This window comes from Setaria italica, chromosome I (assembly GCF_000263155.2).
Source record: "Setaria italica strain Yugu1 chromosome I, Setaria_italica_v2.0, whole genome shotgun sequence".
NCBI classification, from domain to species: domain Eukaryota; kingdom Viridiplantae; phylum Streptophyta; class Magnoliopsida; order Poales; family Poaceae; genus Setaria; species Setaria italica.
In genome coordinates this window covers 35160930-35183386 of record NC_028450.1, presented here as the reverse complement: position 1 = coordinate 35183386, position 22457 = coordinate 35160930, and the positions used below count along the sequence as shown (strand labels likewise).

The 22457-nt window shown below is 48.2% G+C and overlaps 2 protein-coding genes across 2 annotated transcripts; both read left to right on the top strand.

The window, feature by feature from the left end:
• Positions 1–1884: 1884 nt before the first annotated feature.
• Positions 1885–12920, top strand: LOC101754118 (ABC transporter B family member 2). The gene is made up of 10 exons (XM_004953467.3): positions 1885–2148; positions 2308–2362; positions 2456–2631; positions 8838–9038; positions 9141–9400; positions 9494–10420; positions 10510–11170; positions 11280–11527; positions 11608–12020; positions 12104–12920. Exons 1-10 carry the CDS (start codon positions 1885–1887, stop codon positions 12670–12672), a joined length of 3774 nt encoding a protein of 1257 aa, XP_004953524.1. The 3' UTR covers positions 12673–12920.
• Positions 12921–18196: 5276 nt separating this feature from the next.
• LOC101753712 (uncharacterized membrane protein At4g09580) lies at positions 18197–20976 on the top strand. Its single transcript, XM_004953466.4, has 4 exons — positions 18197–18524; positions 19673–19943; positions 20187–20357; positions 20458–20976. The coding sequence occupies exons 1-4, from the start codon at positions 18364–18366 to the stop codon at positions 20623–20625; spliced, it is 771 nt and encodes a 256-aa protein (XP_004953523.1). The 5' UTR covers positions 18197–18363; the 3' UTR covers positions 20626–20976.
• Positions 20977–22457: the final 1481 nt, after the last annotated feature.

The following is a 22457-nucleotide window of genomic DNA, read 5'->3' as shown; positions in this document are numbered from 1 at the left end:
CGTCCCCAACTGTATTTTCCTCCCACATTCAATTCCTCCCTCTCCTTTTCGTCTCCATGACGTCCTCGACGTCTTCCATGACCCATGAAATTTTGACGTCCACCTCAAATCCTAACTTTGGCACTATGCAAAAAGAAGATTCCCCATCATATCAAACTTGCGGTACATGCATGGAGTACTAAACGTAGATGAAATTAAAAATTAATTGCACAGTTTTGTTGTACTTTGCGAGATGAATCTTTTGAGCCTAATTAGTCAATGTTTGGACAATAATTCACAAATACAAACGAAACGCTACAGTGTGCTACAGTACTAGCACAGTGATTTTAGCACTTCAAAATTGAGCAACTAAACATAACCTTTAGCGAGCTGCCCTTGCGCCGCTGCAAAAACCAAACCGGCGAAAGCCCAAAGGGCCTATTACGGCGTTGCCCTGCTTGGGAATGTAGTGCATGCGACTGGTGCTGTAGGGTTTAGTTTTAGGTGAACTCGTCTATAGATTATTGATGGCTTTACGGTTTAAGTACGGCTTTGTCTGCCTTCATAAGCACTCAAGTTGAGGCTATACTTTTTACTAATTTTACTCGTAATCTGAACAAGAATTTTGTACGATAGATTATGGCAACTCTCACCTGTACAACTACTCCAATCATCTAGGGGAAACACGAGCGCTTCCACAGCCACAAAACAGCACAGTAGCGTACTGTGCATCCTTCATTGCATAACTACACATGTGCTTCAGTTCACAGTAGTTCTAGCTGCTTCAAGGGGAGACAAAAAATAAAAGGCAGAAATGTATGGGCTACTTCAACTCTCAAGTGTCTACCATCCTTGACCGAGTTGAAATACAGACAAATACTGCATGCGTACAAATTATCCATCAATTTTTCTGAGTGTTTCTGAGCAATGCCTGCAATCATTCGTTGACATCAGTCGGCTGTATTTTTTCATATTAAAGGCTGTTTGGTTTTGTAGTCCGAAGTTTAAGTTCTTGTCACATCGAATGTTTAGATACTAATTAAAAATATTAAATATATATTAATTATAAAATCAATTGCATAGATGGAGGCTAATTCGCGAGACGAATCTATTAAGCCTAATTAGTCCATGATTTGATAATGTGATGCTACATTAAATGTGTGCTAATCACGGATTAATCAGGCTTAATAGATTCAACTCGCGAATTAGTCTCCATGTGTGCAATTAGTTTTGTAATTAGTCTATGTTTAATACTCCTAATTAGTATCTATACATTCGATGTGAGAGGGACTAAACTGTTTAGTACGTGGAACCAAACATCCCCAAAGAAGAAAAAAAAAGTAGAGTTTACAACACGGGTTCATTGGACGCACGCACACGAGTTCGGCATTACGTGGTTGTTTATTTCAGAAAATTGAGAGTGCTGTAAGCTGTCGAAGTAAAGTAGCAGCATTTATCTTACCTGTGCCCTCTAGCTCTAGCAGCAAGCATTAATCAAAATTCAGACAAATCCACTTCACTTCTGCACCTACTTGTCACCCTGCCCCAACAAGGCAGCAGCCATGGCCAGCTGACGCCCTGGCCCTACCAGAGTCAAAGCTATCGCCTCCTCCGATCGCCATTAACGAGTCGGTTGCTCTGCTCCACGGCTCCACCACCTGTGCCCCGCGCAGCTGAAATGCTGGCGAGTTCACCGCTCCTACAGCCTACCACCGTGGGCGAGCACGGCAGCTAGCAGACTAGCAGGCCAGCACGCACCAAACCAAACCCCTTTCAAACTCTTTTAAAGCCCCACCAGCGGGCACAGACACCGCCATCACTCCCAGACGCGAGGGCAGCCACAGGCACAGGGGGGCCCTCCGTGCCGCGATCTCCGGCCTGTCGAGCAGGGCGGGCGGCGGGAGCATGAGCTCGTCGGCGAATGGCGCCGCCCAGGAGGGCGGCGGCGGGAAGAAGAAGAAGGCGGCCGAGGAGGTGGCCAAGGTGCCGTTCCTGAAGCTGTTCTCGTTCGCGGACCAGTGGGACTGCGTGCTCATGGCGGTGGGTTCGCTGGGCGCCTGCGCGCACGGCGCCTCCGTGCCCGTCTTCTTCATCTTCTTCGGCAAGCTCATCAACATCATCGGCCTCGCCTACCTCTTCCCCACCACCGTCTCCGGCCGCGTCGCCAAGGTAAACCTCTGCTTGTCTCCAGACGGCGCCACGCACGCGCATCTCCGGCCGTTTCGGAGATCTCACCTCACACAACCTTGTCGTGCACTGGCTAGGTAGCTAGCGACAACGACTCGGGCTGATGTTTTCCTTTTGTCTCGTTTCGTTTCGCGTGCACAGTACTCGCTGGACTTCGTGTACCTCGGCATCGTCATCCTCTTCTCGTCGTGGACCGGTGCGTGCAACGAGACACCGCCCTGCTAGCTCCTATGGCAATGCGACCAGCAAAGCAAGCAGATAGTAAGATGACATGCGTATGGTGTTGCAGAGGTGGCGTGCTGGATGCACACGGGCGAGCGGCAGGCGGCGAAGATGCGACTGGCCTACCTGCGCGCGATGCTGGACCAGGACATCGCCGTCTTCGACACCGAGGCGTCCACCGGCGAGGTCATCAACGCCATCACCAGCGACATCCTCGTCGTCCAGGACGCCATCTCCGAGAAGGTACGCACCCGCACACGTAAACCTCACTCACCTGCGCGCGTTACCATTCCTGCCGCGCCGCGCCCGGCTGCCGGCCGGCGAGCTCAGGCGAGCCGGAAGGGGAAAAGGACGAGAGGAATTAACGGCCGGGCAGCAGGCGGCGGGTGCGCTGATCTGATCGGGGGCCGGCGCGGAGTTACGAGGGGGGTTGGTGAGGGGCATTCAAGGCGTGCGCGGGCGCAGCGCAGCAGTACGCCGCAGGGATTCACAGTCCGCAACCGCAAAGTACCGCGCCGATTTATTAGAGGCTGCTAGAGCTTCTCGATCTGTTTGAATTCATTTCTTGCTTTCTGGGGGAACAGGTCGATTTTAATTTTCTGGCAGTCTAAATTCAACCAAAGGATTTCTTCACCCATGTGCCAAGTATATCGAGCGAGTGTAGGTTTGGTACTTGAATTTATCCGTTCGTGTGTTCACCAGCTATGACGTGGCGATTGGTAGAGTATTTTTTTGAAGTATTCCTCTGTCCTAAGAAGAATGATATTTTAGAATTCAAAATTTGTTTAAAAAAGAATGATGTTTTAGAATTTAAATCTTATGCATACATAATCTGGCGCGTTGATCTCGTGCATGCATGATTAAATGGAAACATATTTCTCCATTTTCTATATACAAACTGAACTAACTAAGAATACATGCGTCTTTTTTCCAGACATTCACCCTTAACTAGTCCATCAACCTATGCACTAGCACGGCTACTGGTTTGTAGTTATATATTCTTTGCTTAATAAGTGATGTACACGTAGAGTTTGAATGTCAATATGTGTTTGGAGTATAATTTAAAATGAAGTGGTTAAATATAGAAATTTTAAAAAGGGAGTCTCCAATTTGTAACAACTTATACACCCTCTAGCAAAAGAAAAGTATACTTGCAAATGAGTATCAGAGTGCTCATAAATCTGTATGAATGAATAGATTCAGTATACCTTTTCTTATATGGCAAAAGTATAGTAATCATAAGAAGGCATCAAGACCGCGAAAATTATTATGTTCGATATTAACATAACATAACCATATTCTACCACACCACAAATAGATTTTAATTGTTTTCTTCACATTCAACATGTTTGTACAAAACCATGCAAGTCAAGGCATAATTGATCTAAATGGAAAAAAAAATGCTGACTCACATGTAAACAGACAGGTTGCTCGAACATGAAAACTCCCAATATCAAAAGAAGTTTTCTTACTTGCACTTGGGTTGGTCAGTTTTATTGTAGTAAGGCTATATGTATACCCTCTCATTTCATAAATATAAAATATATCCTAGTTACCGAGAAAAGCTTGGTAACCTTGACAATAATTTATATGACTAACTATTTGTACAATAATATACTTACCATTGCACATGTTCTGACATTTTTTTCTCATACAGTAATTTTATGATTAATTAGATCTTTTGTTAAGAAAAGTTTCGATCCATTATACAACATCAACTCATAATCCCATAGAACAGACAGCATAACAAAAAACATAATATGGAATTTCTAAATGTCAATTTGTTGAAATTCAGTATGATAACTTTGTACATAAGAAAAAACATTCTGAGGTAATCTAATTTCATTTGCATATGTAGTTTTATTTTCCATCCCACCACTGGCCAGACTGTTGATCTGGCAACAGCTAGCTCAGGAAGTCTCTCTTCCTAGGATTTTATTTTAAAGTTATATAAACAGCTTATAAATAAGTCACAGTCAGCCTTTTGCTTCCTTCCCAGAAAGTAATAGGTGGGAAAATAAAAACTGTAGCGACGTTGTTTACGTAGAGATATATGCAATAGGTCCTTCGTACCCATCATTGCAGGTGAAACTTAATGTTTAGCTCAAGCTCTTGAGGACTGCATAATTTTCATGTGGTCCTCGTTGTCTTCTATAAGGTTGACAATGCATGTTACCTGGCATTAACAAAAATAAACATAAAAACATGGAGTCTTCCATTTTACAATAGGGACATCAAGCATAGAACAGGGCCACTGGAACATTTGGCCAGGCATCATGCAACGGCTTGATTGGCTTTCTCGCTCTAATATAACCAATTAAGCTCATCTTGGAGAGGTGGAAGTGAAGGCGAAACTTTGCTATCAAGCATCTCAAATTAGGCACATATAGGAAGCAACGGCTTTGGTAGGATATAAACAAAGAAGATTGCCCTGTATGAAGGATCAAATGGAAGTTGCATGCATGAAGTCATGGATGACGGACATCATCTGGTTCTTTTCCCAGCGAACCTGCAATTCAAAATCAAAGGCAATTGAATCCTCCTAAGCAGTCAAAGTGGTCGCATACATGCAAGCAAGGTCACCGACCTCCTGCCCATGGTTGGCCCTGCCACTGTGACCATGATGGTAGCACGCCGGCGCCGGGGTACACTCGTTCACTTAAGCCTCGTCATGCCGCCCTTGAGCAGAGACGATACATAGCGGCGCTGGTGCCAGTGATCGGCTTCTTGTCAAACTCTACAGCCGCCACCAGCTAGCCATGCACGTGCAGGTGCTTGATCCGTTCCTCATTTCTCCTACCCCCATTTGCATGGCAAAAACTACAGCAGCAGGGATTACTGAGGCTTTTCGTGCACATTCGCAACGACGACCACATTCGCAACGTGTTCCAATGGCATGTCACCATGCTTGGAAGTAGAAAGCTGACCTGGGAGATGAATCGGAGGATGGAGGAAGCGGCGCTCTAGGTTTTCGTCGCTCCATTAGATGAGTTCGGGCGACACGTGCCGAGGAGGAAAAGTGGAGCGGTTGTTCAGATCCGGTGGGGGAAGAGTCCGTTAGAAGGATCGGGTTGTTCGGTTTATGAGTAGATCCAACGGATCTTATTATCACTGACGATTACAATATACCAATGGACGACCAGATGTTTTGTTTTTTAATAGAATTTCTAAAATTTCTCTCTTTTTCTAGAGTGTTTGGCCACCTAGGATCCTAGGTGGTTTCACGTGGAGACCTCAAAAGAAGCCTCCAATTAGTAATAGTAAGATATGTCTGAAAAAAATCCTAAAAAATCATTCTTTTTAGGACGGAGGGAGAGTACTGTGTTTATTTAAGTCCGCATACAGTTAAGTCGGTGAGCATGTTTTCTAATCAGTCACCAAAAGAGTGTTGTTTTAGGGATAGTTGCCTTACTATGAGAGTACCTTCTTGCGATAGACCTATCCATATCATCATGTCAATGCGCCGATTTTTTTTCCCTAACAAATCATCTGCCAAAGTTTAAAAAGTTTACTTGTATTTGTTTAGAAACAAAAAACTCTTCAAAAAGAAAAGAAAATAATAGCAACAAACTCTTCCATGGCTAGAGGAATTGTTTTCTTTTTAAAGTAGCAAGCGAGCATTCATGATCACATCTCAAGATTGACATAAAGCACAATCAATGTCTGTCATGATGCACCGTCTGTTTAGATGGATCGTACGTACCTCGCCTTGTTGCACTCGATCTGTAGTCTGTTCCCATACCATACCATACCATGTGGCTTCATAAAGGGCCATCCTAGCACGTCTAGCTCATGCGGTATGACCGTCACCATGTACGCTCCAACACTCCTCATAACATGTGTTGTGTTACCTATCACTTTCACAAGATTCCTGGTCCACCAAATTGGGTCGTTGAGCTTGTTTAGATTAAACTCTTCGCTCCCAATATATGTAGATTGGAGTGGTAAACCCCCTGTCAGTCCCTCTGGTTACGCATGGATGAGAATTTTTTTTTTATCTCAAACGAGGCTTGAGTTCAGAAGAAGTAACTTTTTACAGTTGAGAATGAAGGATAAATATAGACTTTTAGGCGAAAAAGAAACATATTACTAGTGTTGATGAGTGACTTTAACAAAAATGTGGGTATCATAAAACAGTTGATAAGGACAAATATTAATTATTTCCTGCTAAAATGCAGTGTATATAGTATTTGTGTTGATGAGGTAGTTTAATAAACAAACTGTAGGTATCACAGAACAGTTGATAATGACATATATGGATTAAAATGAAATATATATTGGGTTGATGGGTGAGCCTAACAAACAAAAGCTGGAGCCTGGAGGTGTCATTAAACAGTTGACAAGGACAAATATGAATTTTTTTGGATATAAATGAAATTGGTACATTTTACAGTATTTGCAAACTTTCCTTTCTTTAACCGTAAAGGTTTTAAAATGTTGGGCTCGTCTTTTTTTAGCGGTATCATTGTTCTCAACTATGGCAGTACGGGCAGCTTCTAGAACGTCTTGGCGCATGTCTCTTAGGGTGGGCCCTAGGCTCGATCCTGGCAAGTCAGTCACCCTTTAATTTTCACACGTGGAATCTGCCCCCACAAGTTATACAACCGGCCGGTGGGCCTGTTTTGAGCATAGTAATTCGGCGTTTAACCTGAGAAAAAAATCGGCATACCAATTTATGATCTTGGTCGTATCGTACGGCTTTCTCTCTGTCAATGACTGCGCTAGAGCCCTTTTCTGGCCTCCAATTTATGATCCCCAGACCCCAGTTCCCTCTCCTCTACATCTACATGCACGGGAACCATTAACAGCAGTATAATTCATGGCCGCCTCTTTTAGGTGCACACTGCACCCTGTCGCGAGTTTCTGCACACGCCAGTAATCCATGGCCTCTCCGCTGCAGCTTATAAGTCGACTGAAAAGCTGAAACACTGATTTATTGTGAGAGGAAAATACTGTTTGACTGAATAAGCTGAAGCGAACAGACCACCAGTCTACTAATGTAGTATTCACAGATTATGACGCGCACAGGCCATTCTCCCATTCCAGCCAGTTAGGCGTCAATGTTCATGCATGTCACTTGTGATCCACCCCCAGCGTTCATGCCCAAGCCATGGCCGACTCTTTCTTCTTTCTAGGATCTCATTTCTTCTCGCCGAGGAGGAACTCATCTGAGAGAAATTTTGTTTCCTGCAGAAAGCATAGCTCCAAAGAGGTCTTTAGGCAAGGACAGAGGGACGGATCCAGGAAAATTGTCTCTTCAGGGGTCAATCTTTCTAGAACACTAGAGTCGTTGCCTGGTCGGAGTCACTAGTGACACTTGCTGTATATGCCCAGAATCTATACATGATTAGCAAGCAGCTGTCATGTTTCGCGCATTACCCAAGTGACAATACACCGGATCTGCCTCTGGGGCCTAGCCACCCGAGGAGATCAAGCCTCGTATAGCCTAGTGAGAAACCTGAAGTCTCCCAAACACCATGTGAGGATTCTTCACTCCTCATCACCCTCTTTGATGTCGCTAGCTGCATCAGTTATGGGCCGCTCAAGGTGGTTGCTAATCACCAATCCAGGCTTATTATTCCCAAATGGTCAGGGACAAACCTCACTCCACTTGCCGGCAGGGGGTCACGCTACTCTCCATTCAGGAGTCAGGACGCGTGCCGTGGATGGCGCCGCACCACACCCAGATCTGTGCCGGCCGCTTTCCTTGCTCGAGCACGCTCCCTGAAGTCAGCGGAGTATAAGTGATGACAGCGACCGAGGTCTCTCTGTATCTCGACGGGGTTGGTTGCTCTCGTAATCCTAAAAGCTCTTCTAGTTCGTGCCAACTTATCGTGCTTGCTGAAACAACGGCGACCAACAAACTGGTACTGCAATGGTTCACAAGTTTGGAGCTGAAACTTTTCACGGGCTGTTTCGGAAAGAAACTTCAGCAGTTCAGCATGATGTGTTCCCGTTGCTTTCCCGTAAAAGTTTTTTCCTGTTACACGTGGGCAGAAATAATGGTTTTCCCCTTTTTTCCTCGACGTCGAAGTAAAGTTGGGACAAGTTGATGTACAATTTGGAGTGAGAAGCGCGTTTTTTTTTTTTGACGCCTCTCACCTAGAATAGAATTTGTTCATGTCAGAGAAGCGCGTTGTCTGTGAAACACTTTTATTTGGGCTGCAAGAGTACACTCCAGCTGTAACGGGCCTGCATCTTGACCTTTGCTATTTGCGCCCTGGCCCGTTAGTTAACTTAAATCCAGCCCACATAACTTCGGCCCATTATCTCCGCTAGTCAGTCAAAGTAAAAAAAAAAAAAACAATTGCAGAGCACCGCCGCAAGATTCAGGGCGGTGCGAAACGCCGGCGAGCTCATCACGCATGGTTACGTTACGTACCTGAGTTTATGTGCACGTGCTCACAAACTAATGGATGGTGGCATGGTGTCTCCGTGGCTCGCTGCAGGTGGGCAACTTCATGCACTACATCAGCCGGTTCGTGGCCGGCTTCGCCATCGGCTTCTCGCAGGTGTGGCAGATCAGCCTCGTCACGCTCGCCATCGTCCCGCTCATCGCCATCGCCGGCGGCACCTACGCCTACGTCACCATCGGCCTCATGGCCCGCGTCCGCAAGTCCTACGTCAAGGCCGGCGAGATCGCCGAGGAGGTCGACCGCCTCGAATCCTCCCTTCTCGATGCGTGCTGTGCTTGTAATCGATTACGAAACGCGCGTACTGACGCTGCCGTAGGTTCGTGCGCGCTCCTGCAGGTGATCGGCAACGTCCGGACGGTGCAGGCGTTCGTCGGCGAGGAGAAGGCCGTGAGGTCGTACCGGGAGGCGCTGCTGAGGACGTACAAGTACGGCAAGAGGGGCGGCCTCGCCAAGGGCCTCGGCCTCGGTTCCATGCACTCGGTGCTCTTCCTCTCCTGGGCGCTGCTCATCTGGTTCACCGGCGTCGTCGTCCACAAGCGGATCTCCAACGGCGGCGAGTCCTTCACCACCATGCTCAACGTCGTCATCGCCGGCCTGTGAGTGCACAAACCTTAACCCCATGTCCGTCACGGACGTCGACGTCGGCAAGCAATTAATTGGGAATTCGAATGTGCCGGTGTGAATGGCAGGTCGCTCGGCCAGGCGGCGCCGAACATATCGACGTTCCTGCGGGCGAGGACGGCGGCGTACCCCATCTTCCAGATGATCGAGAGGAGCACCGTGAACAAGGCGAGCTCCAAGACCGGCCGCACGCTGCCGGCGGTCAACGGGCACATCCAGTTCCGCAGCGTGCACTTCAGCTACCCGTCACGGCCGGACGTCGTCATCCTCGACAGGTTCAGCCTCGATTTCCCGGCCGGCAAGATCGTCGCTCTCGTCGGCGGGAGCGGGTCCGGCAAGAGCACCGTGGTCTCCCTCATCGAGCGCTTCTACGAGCCACTTTCCGGCTCGATCCTGCTCGACGGGCACGACATCAAGGAGCTCGACGTCAAGTGGCTGCGCAGGCAGATCGGGCTGGTGAACCAGGAGCCGGCCCTGTTCGCGACGAGCATCCGGGAGAACATACTCTACGGCAAGGAAGACGCCACCATGGAGGAGATCAACCACGCGGCGAAGCTCTCGGAGGCGATCACGTTCATCAACCACCTCCCCGGCCGGTACGAGACGCAGGTCGGCGAGCGCGGGATCCAGCTCTCCGGCGGGCAGAAGCAGCGCATCGCCATCTCGAGGGCGATACTGAAGAACCCGTCGGTGCTGCTCCTCGACGAAGCGACCAGCGCGCTGGACGCCGAGTCCGAGAAGAGCGTCCAGGAGGCGCTGGACCGCGTCATGGTCGGCCGCACCACCGTCGTGATCGCGCACCGCCTGTCGACCATCCGGAACGCCGACACGATTGCCGTAGTGGACGGCGGCAGGATCGTCGAGACGGGCACGCACGAGCAGCTCATGGCGAACCCGTGCAGCGCGTACTCCTCGCTGATCCAGCTGCAGGAGGCCGCCCAGATTCAGCAGAAGCCGTCCTTATCTGACAGCGCAAGCATCACCAGGCCACTAAGGTAACACTGCTGGACCAGTTATGAACATTGTCAAAGATAACAAGTGTGTCATCATGTTCTGATGAACTATAAAACCTGTCTGCTTGTAGTTTCAAGTATTCAAGGGAGTTGTCCGGGAGGACGAGCATGGGTGCCAGCTTCCGTTCTGACAAGGACTCAATCAGCCGGTACGGCGCCGGTGAGGCGCACGACGAGGCGCACAAGGGGAAGCCCGTGTCCATGAAGAAGCTCTACTCCATGGTGCGGCCGGACTGGTTCTTCGGCGTGTCGGGCACCCTCAGCGCCTTCGTGGCGGGCTCCCAGATGCCGCTCTTCGCGCTGGGCGTCACGCAGGCGCTGGTGTCCTATTACATGGGGTGGGAGACCACCAAGCAGGAGGTCCGCAAGATCTCCGTGCTCTTCTGCTGCGGGGCCGTGCTGACGGTGGTGTTCCACGTGATCGAGCACCTCAGCTTCGGCATCATGGGCGAGCGGCTCACGCTGCGGGTCCGGGAGAAGATGTTCTCGGCGATCCTGCGGAACGAGATCGGGTGGTTCGACGACACCAGCAACACCAGCGCCATGCTGTCGTCGCGGCTCGAGGCGGACGCCACGCTCGTGCGCACCATCGTCGTCGATCGCTCCACCATCCTGCTGCAGAACGTCGGCATGATCGTGACGTCGCTCATCATCGCCTTCATACTCAACTGGAGGATCACGCTGGTCGTGCTCGCCACCTACCCCCTCATGGTCAGCGGCCACATCAGCGAGGTGAACTGACAGAACGTCTCTTGCTTTGCTCACCTTCCTTATCAATAGCAAACCGATGACCATTTTTTTGATCGTCTACTCATGATCTCGTGTGCTTGTTCGGAAACAGAAAATGTTCATGAAAGGTTATGGTGGCAACCTTGGCAAGTCGTACCTGAAGGCCAACATGCTTGCTGCGGAGGCAGTGAGCAACATCCGGACGGTGGCAGCCTTCTGCTCGGAGGAGAAGGTGATAAAGCTCTACGCAGATGAGCTTAAGGAGCCCTCCAAGAGGTCCTTCCGGCGAGGCCAGGGCGCCGGCCTCTTCTACGGTGTATCCCAGTTCTTCCTCTTCTCCTCTTATGCACTGGCCTTATGGTAAGTGTTAAATATTGGATGGAGGACACTGAGTTCAGGCTTTTTTTTGTACACTAGAACTAAAATGTTACAAAAATCAGGTATGGTTCGCAGCTGATGAGCAAGGAGCTGGCCACCTTCAAGTCCGTGATGAAGTCCTTCATGGTGCTCATAGTGACGGCGCTGGCCATGGGTGAGACACTGGCGATGGCGCCTGACATCATCAAAGGGAACCAGATGGTGTCCTCAGTGTTCGATATCCTGGATCGTAAGACGGACGTCCGGATCGACACGGGCGAGGACATCAAGAGGGTCGAGGGGCTGATCGAGCTGCGGGGCGTCGAGTTCCGGTACCCAGCGAGGCCCGACGTGACCGTGTTCAAGGGCCTTGACCTCCTGATGAAGGCCGGCAAGAGCATGGCGCTCGTCGGGATGAGCGGCTCCGGCAAGAGCACCGTGCTGTCGCTCATCCTCCGGTTCTACGACCCGATCGCCGGAAGAATCTTGATCGACGGTACCTCTCGTTCAACGACAACGGCTCCCGTTTTTCCAGATAAATTCTTCTGCTAAGCCTATGTACATGGATGCAATTTGCAGGGAAGGACATCAAGAAGCTGAAGCTGAAGTCTCTGAGGAAGCACATCGGGCTGGTCCAGCAAGAGCCGGCGCTGTTCGCGACGACGATCTACGAGAACATCTTGTACGGCAAGGACGGGGCCACGGAAGCCGAGGTCATCGAGGCGGCGAAGCTGGCGAACGCGCACTCGTTCATCAGCTCGCTGCCGGAGGGGTACCAGACCAAGGTCGGTGAGCGCGGCGTGCAGCTGTCGGGCGGGCAGAAGCAGCGCATCGCCATCGCGCGCGCCATCGTCAAGGACCCAGCCATCCTGCTCCTGGACGAGGCGACGAGCGCGCTCGACGTGGAGTCGGAGCGCGTGGTGCAGCAGGCGCTGGACCGGGTGATGAAGAACCGGACCACCGTGATGGTGGCGCACCGGCTGTCGACGATCAAGAACGCCGACGTCATCTCGGTGCTGCAGGACGGCAAGATCATCGAGCAGGGGGGGCACCAGCAGCTGATCGAGAACAGGAACGGCGCCTACCACAAGCTTGTCAGCTTGCAGCAGCAGCAACAGCAACAGCTGCAGAGTCAGCAGAGCTCATGAGACATTTGAATAAAATCGTGCGCTTCTATATCTTGGTGTGGCTGTGTCTTTCTTGGTCTTCTGTAAAAGATCTGTGCTGGCAATCTTTTATCTGAATACGAGTGTTCAGAATTACAGGATAAAGAATTATTGATTTGTTAGGAGTATTTGAATCTCTGTATATATGCGCAATATGAGCTACAGTCTGTATTCAGATAAAATATTTAAAATACCATCACTCATCGTATAAAGCTATAGTTCAATCAAAATATTGGACCCAGAAATTGCAGGGGTTCAAAAAGAGCAGAATTGTGAATAGTATAATAAAAGGTTCACTTTGTTATTGAAAATGCCACGTTAAGTTTGCAGGTTGATAAAGGCGTTCTGTCAGGCAATCGTTCTGTCAAATGTTGGTTTGACGACAGAGATTTCAGCCAAGTGTTTAGACTTGACATGCATAATCGAAAGGAAAGCGCTGCTGCTTGTCTCAGAATGAACAGAACGTAATGTCCCTGGTCATTGTTTCAGTTTCATGCATGTTAACATGTCATACTACAGTTCTTTAGCTCTTGAGTAAATATGTAGCATATGCTGATCTGCATTTGAGCAAGCTGGATTGTAGTGCAATGGGCTCTCAAATTTCAAGGATGTTCGAGCCATGTAAGTCCCTGAAGCATAACATTTGAAATAGCCTAATAAATGGCTCAATTTCAACACATGCAAATTTTTCTTGTATAAAATAGTATCAAAGCAAGCTAGCATAGGCTAGTATCTATTACGCCTGAGTATAAAGAAAAACTCACATGGCATACTTGATGGCATCTTTCGCAGGGAGGAACTCATCCACAACAAACATTTTCTTTTCATTCTCATCTGTCAATGTAGCATGAATACGGAATTAAACTCTAGTTACTGCAGTTGATCAATTGAAACATACTATCCATAGCTACACTACTATTCATAGTTTAGAAACATACCATCTTCAAAGAAGCTTTGGGACAATTGAAGGCTTTGGGGTGGGGGGGGGGGGGGTTAGTTTTTTATGGCTACCAAAATAAATATTTATCAGGGTGTGAAATTAGTAGTCTGCTAGAGCACCAATAACCCTAGTTTTGACAAAGTAGAATTATCATCTGCCAATCATATACAGGCTTGGCAGATATAGAGAATATTAAGGTGAGCATATTTAATTTCTCTTTTTTTTAAGAGGAAGATAGGGGTTTCATTTTTCTTTCGAGTGGTTTGGCTGGTAGTCCAAGCCGATAAGACACATTGACTAGATCCATCAAAATCTCAGATATGTTGGACACTTTGGGATAGCCCGTCCAGTATATGCCCATGATGACAACAAAAGGATCGGAAAAGGCCAATGGCAATTTTGAAGTAATACAATCCTATTCCCATGTGCCAATACGTAGCAACTCCTACCGTGGTACGATCTCACCATCATCAATTCGTCATCCCTTGTCTCGGCATGTCCCCTGCTTGCATTGCAAGCTGCAACCCTCGCTCAGAAATGACATATAACACGCCAGTGGCTCAGTGCGAGTGTGACGACGATCCTACGCAGCAGCCTGTGATGCAGAACAGAAAACGAGCCACAAGTGATATGGGTGGCTGGAATTCCGAAATCCAACTGAAAGCGCCACCTTGTCCCGTCGGAAAAACTCAAAAAACATGTTACAGAATTCTCAGAGAGAGGACATGCCATGGTCCAATACAGCCGGTCCACCCACCCACGCACGTTGCAGAGGTTGCTCTTTTTGCATGCTGCCGACTGCCGTACCCGTACCGATGAGATCCCATCAAGGGGCTACACAAGGGATTCGTGGGATCAGGTTCCGTAAGATTTGCCCCTTTCTCCTTGCAACGGGTGATGGTTGGTGAAGGACTGGAGGCTTTTAATTTGACCGATGAAAAATGGAGTTTTCCGCATGTGATATGTACTGAACGTTGTGCCTCGTTTAGGCCTGCAAAAACGTGCTGGGGCTTGATACATGTCGTGCAACAACTGCAAATCCTCCTGTTTCGAGCACATAAGCCAACATGATATCTGCACATTTGTATGGCTGGCCTGCATATCAGCATTTTCGTCGTGACTCACCCAACATGACATCTGTGGGCACAAGAAAGATCCACCTAAGCATATGAAGGCGGAAAATCAGAACCAGCATGAGCCAGAGCAGGGGTTTATACCGTCCCAGCACTAAAGCACTCAACAAATGTTTAAAAAAACTACATTTCTTTGACAACGCGCGTCTGCTAAACCTCACTTTGGGTGGCCTTTTACCAAGCCACTAATCTAAGGGCATGCTCAAGCTCCCTAGGTAAAACACTTCGAGCTTTGGAGCCTGCCTCTAGGAAACCGTTATTTGTACTAGGTAAAAGAAGAAGGTCCAACTGTCAGTAATGAGGGGTTTTTAATTAAAAAACTCGATCAAGGATTTGAACTAGAAAATGATAAAAAAAAAAGTAGATAGTGTAGGGTGAGATACACATTCACGCATTCCACCGAGCTAAAGCTCACTTCCTCAAGATGAGTTATTTTCTCTCCTAAAAAATTAACACACCTCCTATTTCCTATACTTTCAAGTGGCTGAAATATCAATCTTGTTCATGCGAAGTATTTCAACTGTTGCATCAACGCTTGGGTTGGATTGTGATTAACGAGTATTTTAGATGTTGCTTTTCTTTCGTCACATTATTCAAGAACAAGGCCTGTTTAGTTCCCTCCAAACTCCCCACTTTGACACTATGCAAAAAGAAGATTCCCTATCATATCAAACTTGCGGTACATGCATGGAGTACTAAATGTAGACAAAATCAAAAACTAATTGCACAGTTTTGTTGTACTTTGCGAGACGAATCTTTTGAGCCTAATTAGTCAATATTTGGATAATAATTCACAAATACAAACGAAACGCTACAGTGTGCTACAGTGCTACAACAGTGATTTTGCATCTCCAAAGTTGGGCAACTAAACAAGGCCCAAATAATTTGTATTGCTAGAGCATTTATTAAACCATGAAGCTGGAAGCTTTTTATATTGTGTGGAACATTTCCATCTTATTGCTTAGAACATTTGTTTGTTATTCTAATTTTGTTGCCTAAATAAATATTCAATTTCAGACGCCTGAAACATAGCATCTCCCAAAAAAATAAACTAAAATTCTCTCAAACAATCTTACTAACTGTTTGGTTAGCATTGCTTATTTATAAGCAACTTATAAATAAGCAAATAAGTTGCTTATAACCCAAACACTCTTGCTTATATAGTTGCTTATAAGTTGCTTATGCATAAGCAAATAAGCAAGTTTTGAGTTGCTTATGGTTGCTTATGGAGCACTTTACACCTCCTACCCTCATTCTCTCTCCTCTCTCTCCTTTCTCTCTCCTCTATCCTGTCACCACTCAGGCCACCGCCGGTTCCGCTCGCCGCCGTCGCTGCGCCCGCCGCCCACCGCCGTTGCGCCGGCCGCCTCCGCGCCGGCCGCCGCCGCTGCGCCCGCCGCCCGCCCGCCGCCGCACCGCCCGCTCGCCGCCCGCCTCCGCGCCGGCCGCCGCCGCTGCGCCCGCCGCCCGCCCACCGCCGCTGCGCCCGCCGCCTGCCCACCGCCGCTGCACCCGCCGCCCGCCGCCCGCCCGCCCGCCCGCCTCCGCGCCGCGCGCCCGCCGCTCGCGCCCCGCCGCTCCCGCCCGCCGCTCCCGCCCGCAGCCGCTCGCGCCCCGCCGCCGCCCGCCGCCGCTCCCGCCCGAAGCCGCTCGCGCCTCGCCGCCGCCGCCTCTGTACTGAGCTGGTAATGGTCCTGGTTGTGTCGCTGGCGGCGCCGTGGTGGTCACCATCGCCGGCGCCGAAGCCGAGCCCCGGGAGCTGCGTCCAGGGGGACATGGCGAACGACGACGAGGGCGCGGAGTTGGTCGTCGCGATCGTGGGCGTGGTGGCGCCGGTGGTCGGGGTGGTCGGCGTGGAGCACGCGTAGTCGTCGTCATCGTCATCGGACGACGACGGCGGCGGCGGCTTGGGCGCCGCCGCGACCGCCGGGTCCGGGCGCAGGAACTGCAGCAGCTTCTTGTGGTTCCCCATGGCCGCGGCAGTCTGGAGTCGCAGGAACAGTCGAAGCAAGAAGAATAGGAGAGGCTGCCGGCAGGGAGAAGAGAAGAAGCGAGGTCGACTGTCTTGTGAGCTGCGCTTGCGATTCTGTGATGATTTTCCAACGGGTTAGCTGAGCGGTGATCGGTAATGGTTGGGGGTAGTGGGAAATAGGATGGTAGGGGCAAATATGTCATATGCAATCAGATAAGAAACCCAAACCAAACACCTAGACTTATAAATAAGCAACTACAAATAAGCAAATAAGCAACTTATAAATAAGCATCCATAACCAAACAGGCCCTTACTATTACTAATTGGAGGCTCCTTTTGAAGCCTCCGGATGAAGCCACCTAAGATTCCTAGGTGGACACTCTAGAAAAAGAGAGAAATCCTAGAAATTCTCACAAAAAAGCAAAACATCCAACCATCAATAAATAGATTCAAATCATCATAGCCATTGGATCTATTATATTTTCTAAAAAATTACCCACCTATGCCATTATGAAAATAGTCTAAAGTAACCCCCTAAGTCTATATATAAATTACCCACCTCTACCATTATAGAAAATAAACTAAAGTAACCCCTAATCTTAATCAAAATTACCCACTTATGCCATTGTAAAAAAATATTTAAAATAAACCCCTAATTTGCGATTGAATTGCCTACCACTATTACTTAAAAAACTTAAAGTAACCCTTTAAATTTGCATCTATATTACCCACACATGCTATTATTAAAAATAACATGAGGTAATAACCCTACGTAATGTACAACAATATATGATTCTAAATTATCTATATCTTGCACTATTGGTATATGATATAATAATTAAGATCTATACGCATGATGTGTGTTACCATTTATAATTAAAGATATAAAGTGATGGGAATATAGATTTCTATGCTAAATTAAACATATAAAGTGATTGCATAGAGTAATTATTAATTAAAAATTAATCACAACTGAATAAAGATAGGTACATACCTATATAAGTATTATGTTGAAGTATTGAAAAAATAAGAGAGTAGTAGGTAAACAATTTTGATCATTAGCTAAGAGTTTAACTTTTAAATAATTTTCAAATACAATAGCTTCTAAAAATATTAGTCCGTGCGGGAGCACGGGTTGATGGACTAGTGCCTTAAAATGAAAATAAAAGGAGATAAACACAGGCCAGGCTACATCAGGCCGGATCGGACGAAGAACTTCAAAATCCAAAAGAATAGTTAATACCTCAATTAAATTTCAGTCCTACAAGGAGAAAGAGAAGGGAGATGCATCATGGTGTCATACAAACAGCAAAACCACACTTTGGAAAACCCAACCGTTGAAGCATACCAAATTCTGCCAAAGACAAGAGAAACTCCGTGTAAAAAAAAATCATAAAAACAGGTGGAGGGAATATTCCAACATCTTTCCGTTTCCTAAAAGCGATCAGACAGGAAAGAAGAGCAGCGTAACCGAAGTCCAATAGAAGGCACGGCGCTCTCCATTGGACCCTCCCCTATGTTTCTCCTCTTCTCCTCTCGTCTCGTTCCCCGCACGCTCACGACCTCGCCCAAACGGCCAACCCGCGGAAGAGTTTGCAGGTGGAAGAGGGGAGGAGGAAGAGGACGAGATGGCGAAGGAGGACAAGTTCCCGGTGTGGGAGGCGGCGCTGCTCGCCGCCGTGGCCGCGGTCTTCGCCGCGGCGCTGGCGGGCGTCTACGTCTCCATGCCCCACTCCGACTACAGCTTCCTCAAGCTGCCCCACAACCTCCAGGAGCTCCGAGTCCTCACGTAATCCAATCCTCTCCGTTCGTAGCTGTTCTAATTCCGTGCAACAAGTCAATCTTTTCTCTCTCTTTTTGTTGTTTTGTAGTTTAGAGGTTAACAAGGGGATAAATCCCGTCTTTGTGGTTCTAATTCAAATCTGCGATTATATAAGCTCATTGTTTTTTGGTCAATAAACATCCTACTTGTCTTTGCTTTTTCATGATAGTATTATTTTCAAGCTGTTCTTTTGTTGGATTGCATTCTAAGATTTGGGTCAAAATTATTCAGTTCTGCTTCGTTGGTAGTATAACTGGCTCTTTGCTGTGTTCTGCGGTAGATTATGTGGATTTTTGCGGACGTGGGAATGTGAGATGGATCTTTCTTTGATTGGAAGTTTGAACAAGAATTCAGTGGTTCTGTTGAACGAATTTCCTTTTTGTGCTGCAAAAATAATCCATGTTTGCAGGTGGGCGATGAAGCAGCAGTCTGCAAATATTGATTGGAAATTAGCTAGACTAGGAACTTGCAAGAGTATTGTAGTTGCGCTATGCTCTTGACGCTTTGCCATGTTGATGTAGTCAATTAAATGTTTAGCAATACAGTGTAAGTAGAACATGAACTTGTGACATGGTTATCCAAATCCAAGGATGTTAGGTTCACGCCCTTTTCTGCCTGTGGTCCTCTAAATTCATTGAAGAAAGTAATTAATCCCGTAGTTTTCGGAGTCGGTGGAGTACATAATCCTTTCTTATCGATGTTAGCATTCTGTCCAGCTGTAACTGTCGTACGTTTTGGACCTGGGAGCTCTCAGAGCGTGTTTCGTAAGATGTGTTTTTGTTCAGTTTTTATATACTGTTAGATAACAGCACACGTTATAATTTTGTGTACACACGTGAGTACTCGTTCAGTGTCATCACTTGTAAAGTTAACAAATACTGAGTTGCAGATGTTTGTAAGTTCAGCATCGAGTGTACAGTACAGCCTTGTTTGCATTTTTTTTATCAGTTATCAGTAAATAGGAGAATATTTTAAAGTACAACTTTGTTTCATGGAGTTATCATCTGCAACTCAGTATTTTTACTCGGTTTGACCTCAGAGTATTCCGAAGATGTTGTAGGATGTACGGATGTTCCGATTCCAATGTTTCTTACTGTTGAAGACCTACCTTGCAGCGACCATCTGGAGGGCTACACCAGTAACTACACCATCCAGGTGCTGGTGGGCTACTGCGCTGTGTACATCTTCATGCAGACGTTCATGATCCCAGGGACTATTTTCATGTCCTTGCTTGCTGGGGCCCTCTTTGGGCAGCTCGGTGGCCTGGCCCTGGTGATCTTTGCTGCCACTGCCGGTGCTTCTTCCTGCTACTTCCTGTCCAAGCTGGTCGGCAAACCACTGGTCTCCTCGTTGTGGCCGGACAAGCTCATGTTTTTCCAAAAGCAGGTAACAGCAGGACAGGACGCCAGGACCTGCATGCATTGTTAGTTGACATTTAGTTATGATAGTGCTCAAAAATCGCATGCTGTCTTATGCTTAATTTTCTGCCAACGGCATTGGTACTTCTTTGATTTGATATTCTTATAGGAGTCTGTTGTTACTCCATTGTTTATATTAAGTCATTGCAGAAGTTACAATGTAAATGCACACAACCGAAGGGAGTAGCTGATGTTATTTACTTCTTTTCAGGTTGCAAAGAGAAGAGAGAAGCTGCTTAATTACATGCTTTTCCTGAGACTCACTCCAACACTGCCCAATACTTTCATCAATTTTGCTTCACCTATAGTGGATGTGCCCTACCATATCTTCTTCTTAGCGACAGCCACTGGCCTCATCCCAGCTGCCTATGTGACTGTCAAGGTACAGTATTTCCGTATTTACATGTCGCAACAATTCCTACACTGCACTCCTCATGTGCGCTAATCAGTTGTCCTAACTTTTATTTTCTGATGAATTCCAGGCTGGAATTGCTTTGAGCGACCTGAGATCGTTGAACGACCTATACGATCCGAAGTCGATTGCGGTGCTGTTCCTGATCGGGCTTGTTTCGGTGACGCCAACATTGCTGGGCAAGAACGAGACGCAAGGCAAAGCACCAGCAGACTTGGCAGCTAGCACCACCAACTGATCACTTGCACGCCACCCAAGTCCTCCTCTCCTGTAGATACTTGAAACTCATCGTCTGGTGGTGGCTCCATGACTTCGAACCAAATGGAGCCTGTCGCTGGCCACGAACATGGCGAGGGTCCCAGTCTGTCTCCACTTCTCGAAAAACTTTTGTGCTAACATTGCAAAAGGGATATCCCAATATCATGGTCGCCTCATCGTGAATCTTGCGAGCGAAACGGACATCGGAACAGACTGCTTTTCGTTTGTTGTGTTTAACATTGTTTAGATGGAAGGTTTCAGATTCACTGATTGTATCTTGCACACGTTGACCAGATTCAATCAATACAGCTGATTCGGTGATTCCTGAACATCTGCTGCGTTTGCCGTACCTGTGAAATCTTTCCTTCAGTGCGTTGCGTGTGATCCGTGGAGATGTGGTGTTTGTCCGGATCCGGTACGAGATGCAAATGGCCTGTCATTCTCGATCTTTCACTTTGCTTATTTTCATTCATACGTGATCATTCATAGATATTCGGAGGGAGGCATTATTTTTATATCTTTTTAATATAACAGGTTGCTCTCCTATTGGTTCGTTTAAAAAAAAATATGTGTCTTTGTTGGGACCTCTTGAGCCGTGCAATGGCGTGGACGATGGGTGTTATGATTCGGTGGACGACCACATGTTCGGCAGAGGGTTGTTGGCGCTGCAAAGCTGCTGACGGGGCGTCCATGTTGCAATCCTATAGCAGGGGAGGAGGCTACGTTTGTGGCTCATGCATGACCGTGCGTCGGGCTTGGCGTGGCTGTGTCGTACGACCGAGCAAAGCCACAGGTGTGTATGAAGGATTCGTTCATGGTAGTTTCTGGCTGTCTGGTCCACGATTTGCACGTTGACGTGTCGGCTAGCTCTGCTCAGCAGTCGTGACCGTCGGGCTTCTTCCTCCACGACGAAAGCTCCACTCGACTTCGGCCTTCTAAGCCCAACAAAAGGTTTGGGCCCAGTAGTAGTCACTACCAAAGAAGAAGGAAGGAGGAGGAGAGGCTCCACCTTTCATGGGCCCCAGCCTTTATATTGGGCTTCTTGGGCCAAAGTGGCCCAGGTACTGTCGCACGTCCGCAACAACGGCGCAGCCCGTTTCCGCAACAGAAACCCAACACAATAAACCGCCTGCCCGTCCCAGCCGCGCGATGGCGGGCGGCGGCGCACGGCCGCGCCAAAACCACTGCCGGTGCCCGGTGGCAGCTTTCTCCCGCAGCGCCGTGCTGGGATTCCGTTGGAAGGTGGAGGTGCCCGTCCGTCCGGTGCGCGCGCACCTCCCGCACGCCGCACCCGCCTGCCCGGCGCCGCACCGCACGTCGGTGCCCGAGCTGTCTCCACTCTCCATGCCAGGCGGAGGCGGCCACCTGCCGCTTCCTTGCGGTTGCGGGGACGGTGATTCCTTACTGTGATCCTCCTGTCCCAGGGTCACAGCATGTGGGAGGGTCCGGTCCTCGCGTATGCTGATTGCGCAACGAGCATTTCGCCTGGCGAATTCTTTACTCTCACACGTGCGTGCGCGACCTGCGACCATTCTTGGCTTCGCGGCGTCCTCGTCCATCGTAGCCGGTGGCGGTACCTATCCCTGCCCGGTGCCGATTCGCTGTCACATTAGCGTCGGGGGAGTAATGTTCCTGTGCCCTGCTATCTCTGCACATTCAGGCTGGAAGAACGCGATGGAGCCGGGGTTCGCTGGTCAGGCCCAAGCCACATTTAGTCTCTCTGGCCGACGCAGTGTTCTTCCCCCCTGGCATTGACTACAGGGATGATCCGTGATCGTCTCATTTAGGGAGACTGATCATGTCGCAACACAA

Excerpts from the sequence above, each read along its gene's own strand:
- LOC101753712 (XM_004953466.4), top strand. The coding sequence starts at position 18,364 with ATGGCGAAGGAGGACAAGTTCCCGGTGTGGGAGGCGGCGCTGCTCGCC. Across the intron at positions 18,525-19,672 it reads CAGGAGCTCCGAGTCCTCAC|CGACCATCTGGAGGGCTACA; the intron begins GTAATCCAATCC and ends CCTACCTTGCAG. Across the intron at positions 19,944-20,186 it reads TCATGTTTTTCCAAAAGCAG|GTTGCAAAGAGAAGAGAGAA; the intron begins GTAACAGCAGGA and ends ACTTCTTTTCAG.
- LOC101754118 (XM_004953467.3), top strand. The coding sequence starts at position 1,885 with ATGAGCTCGTCGGCGAATGGCGCCGCCCAGGAGGGCGGCGGCGGGAAG. Across the intron at positions 2,363-2,455 it reads CCTCTTCTCGTCGTGGACCG|AGGTGGCGTGCTGGATGCAC; the intron begins GTGCGTGCAACG and ends ATGGTGTTGCAG. Across the intron at positions 10,421-10,509 it reads AGCATCACCAGGCCACTAAG|TTTCAAGTATTCAAGGGAGT; the intron begins GTAACACTGCTG and ends GTCTGCTTGTAG.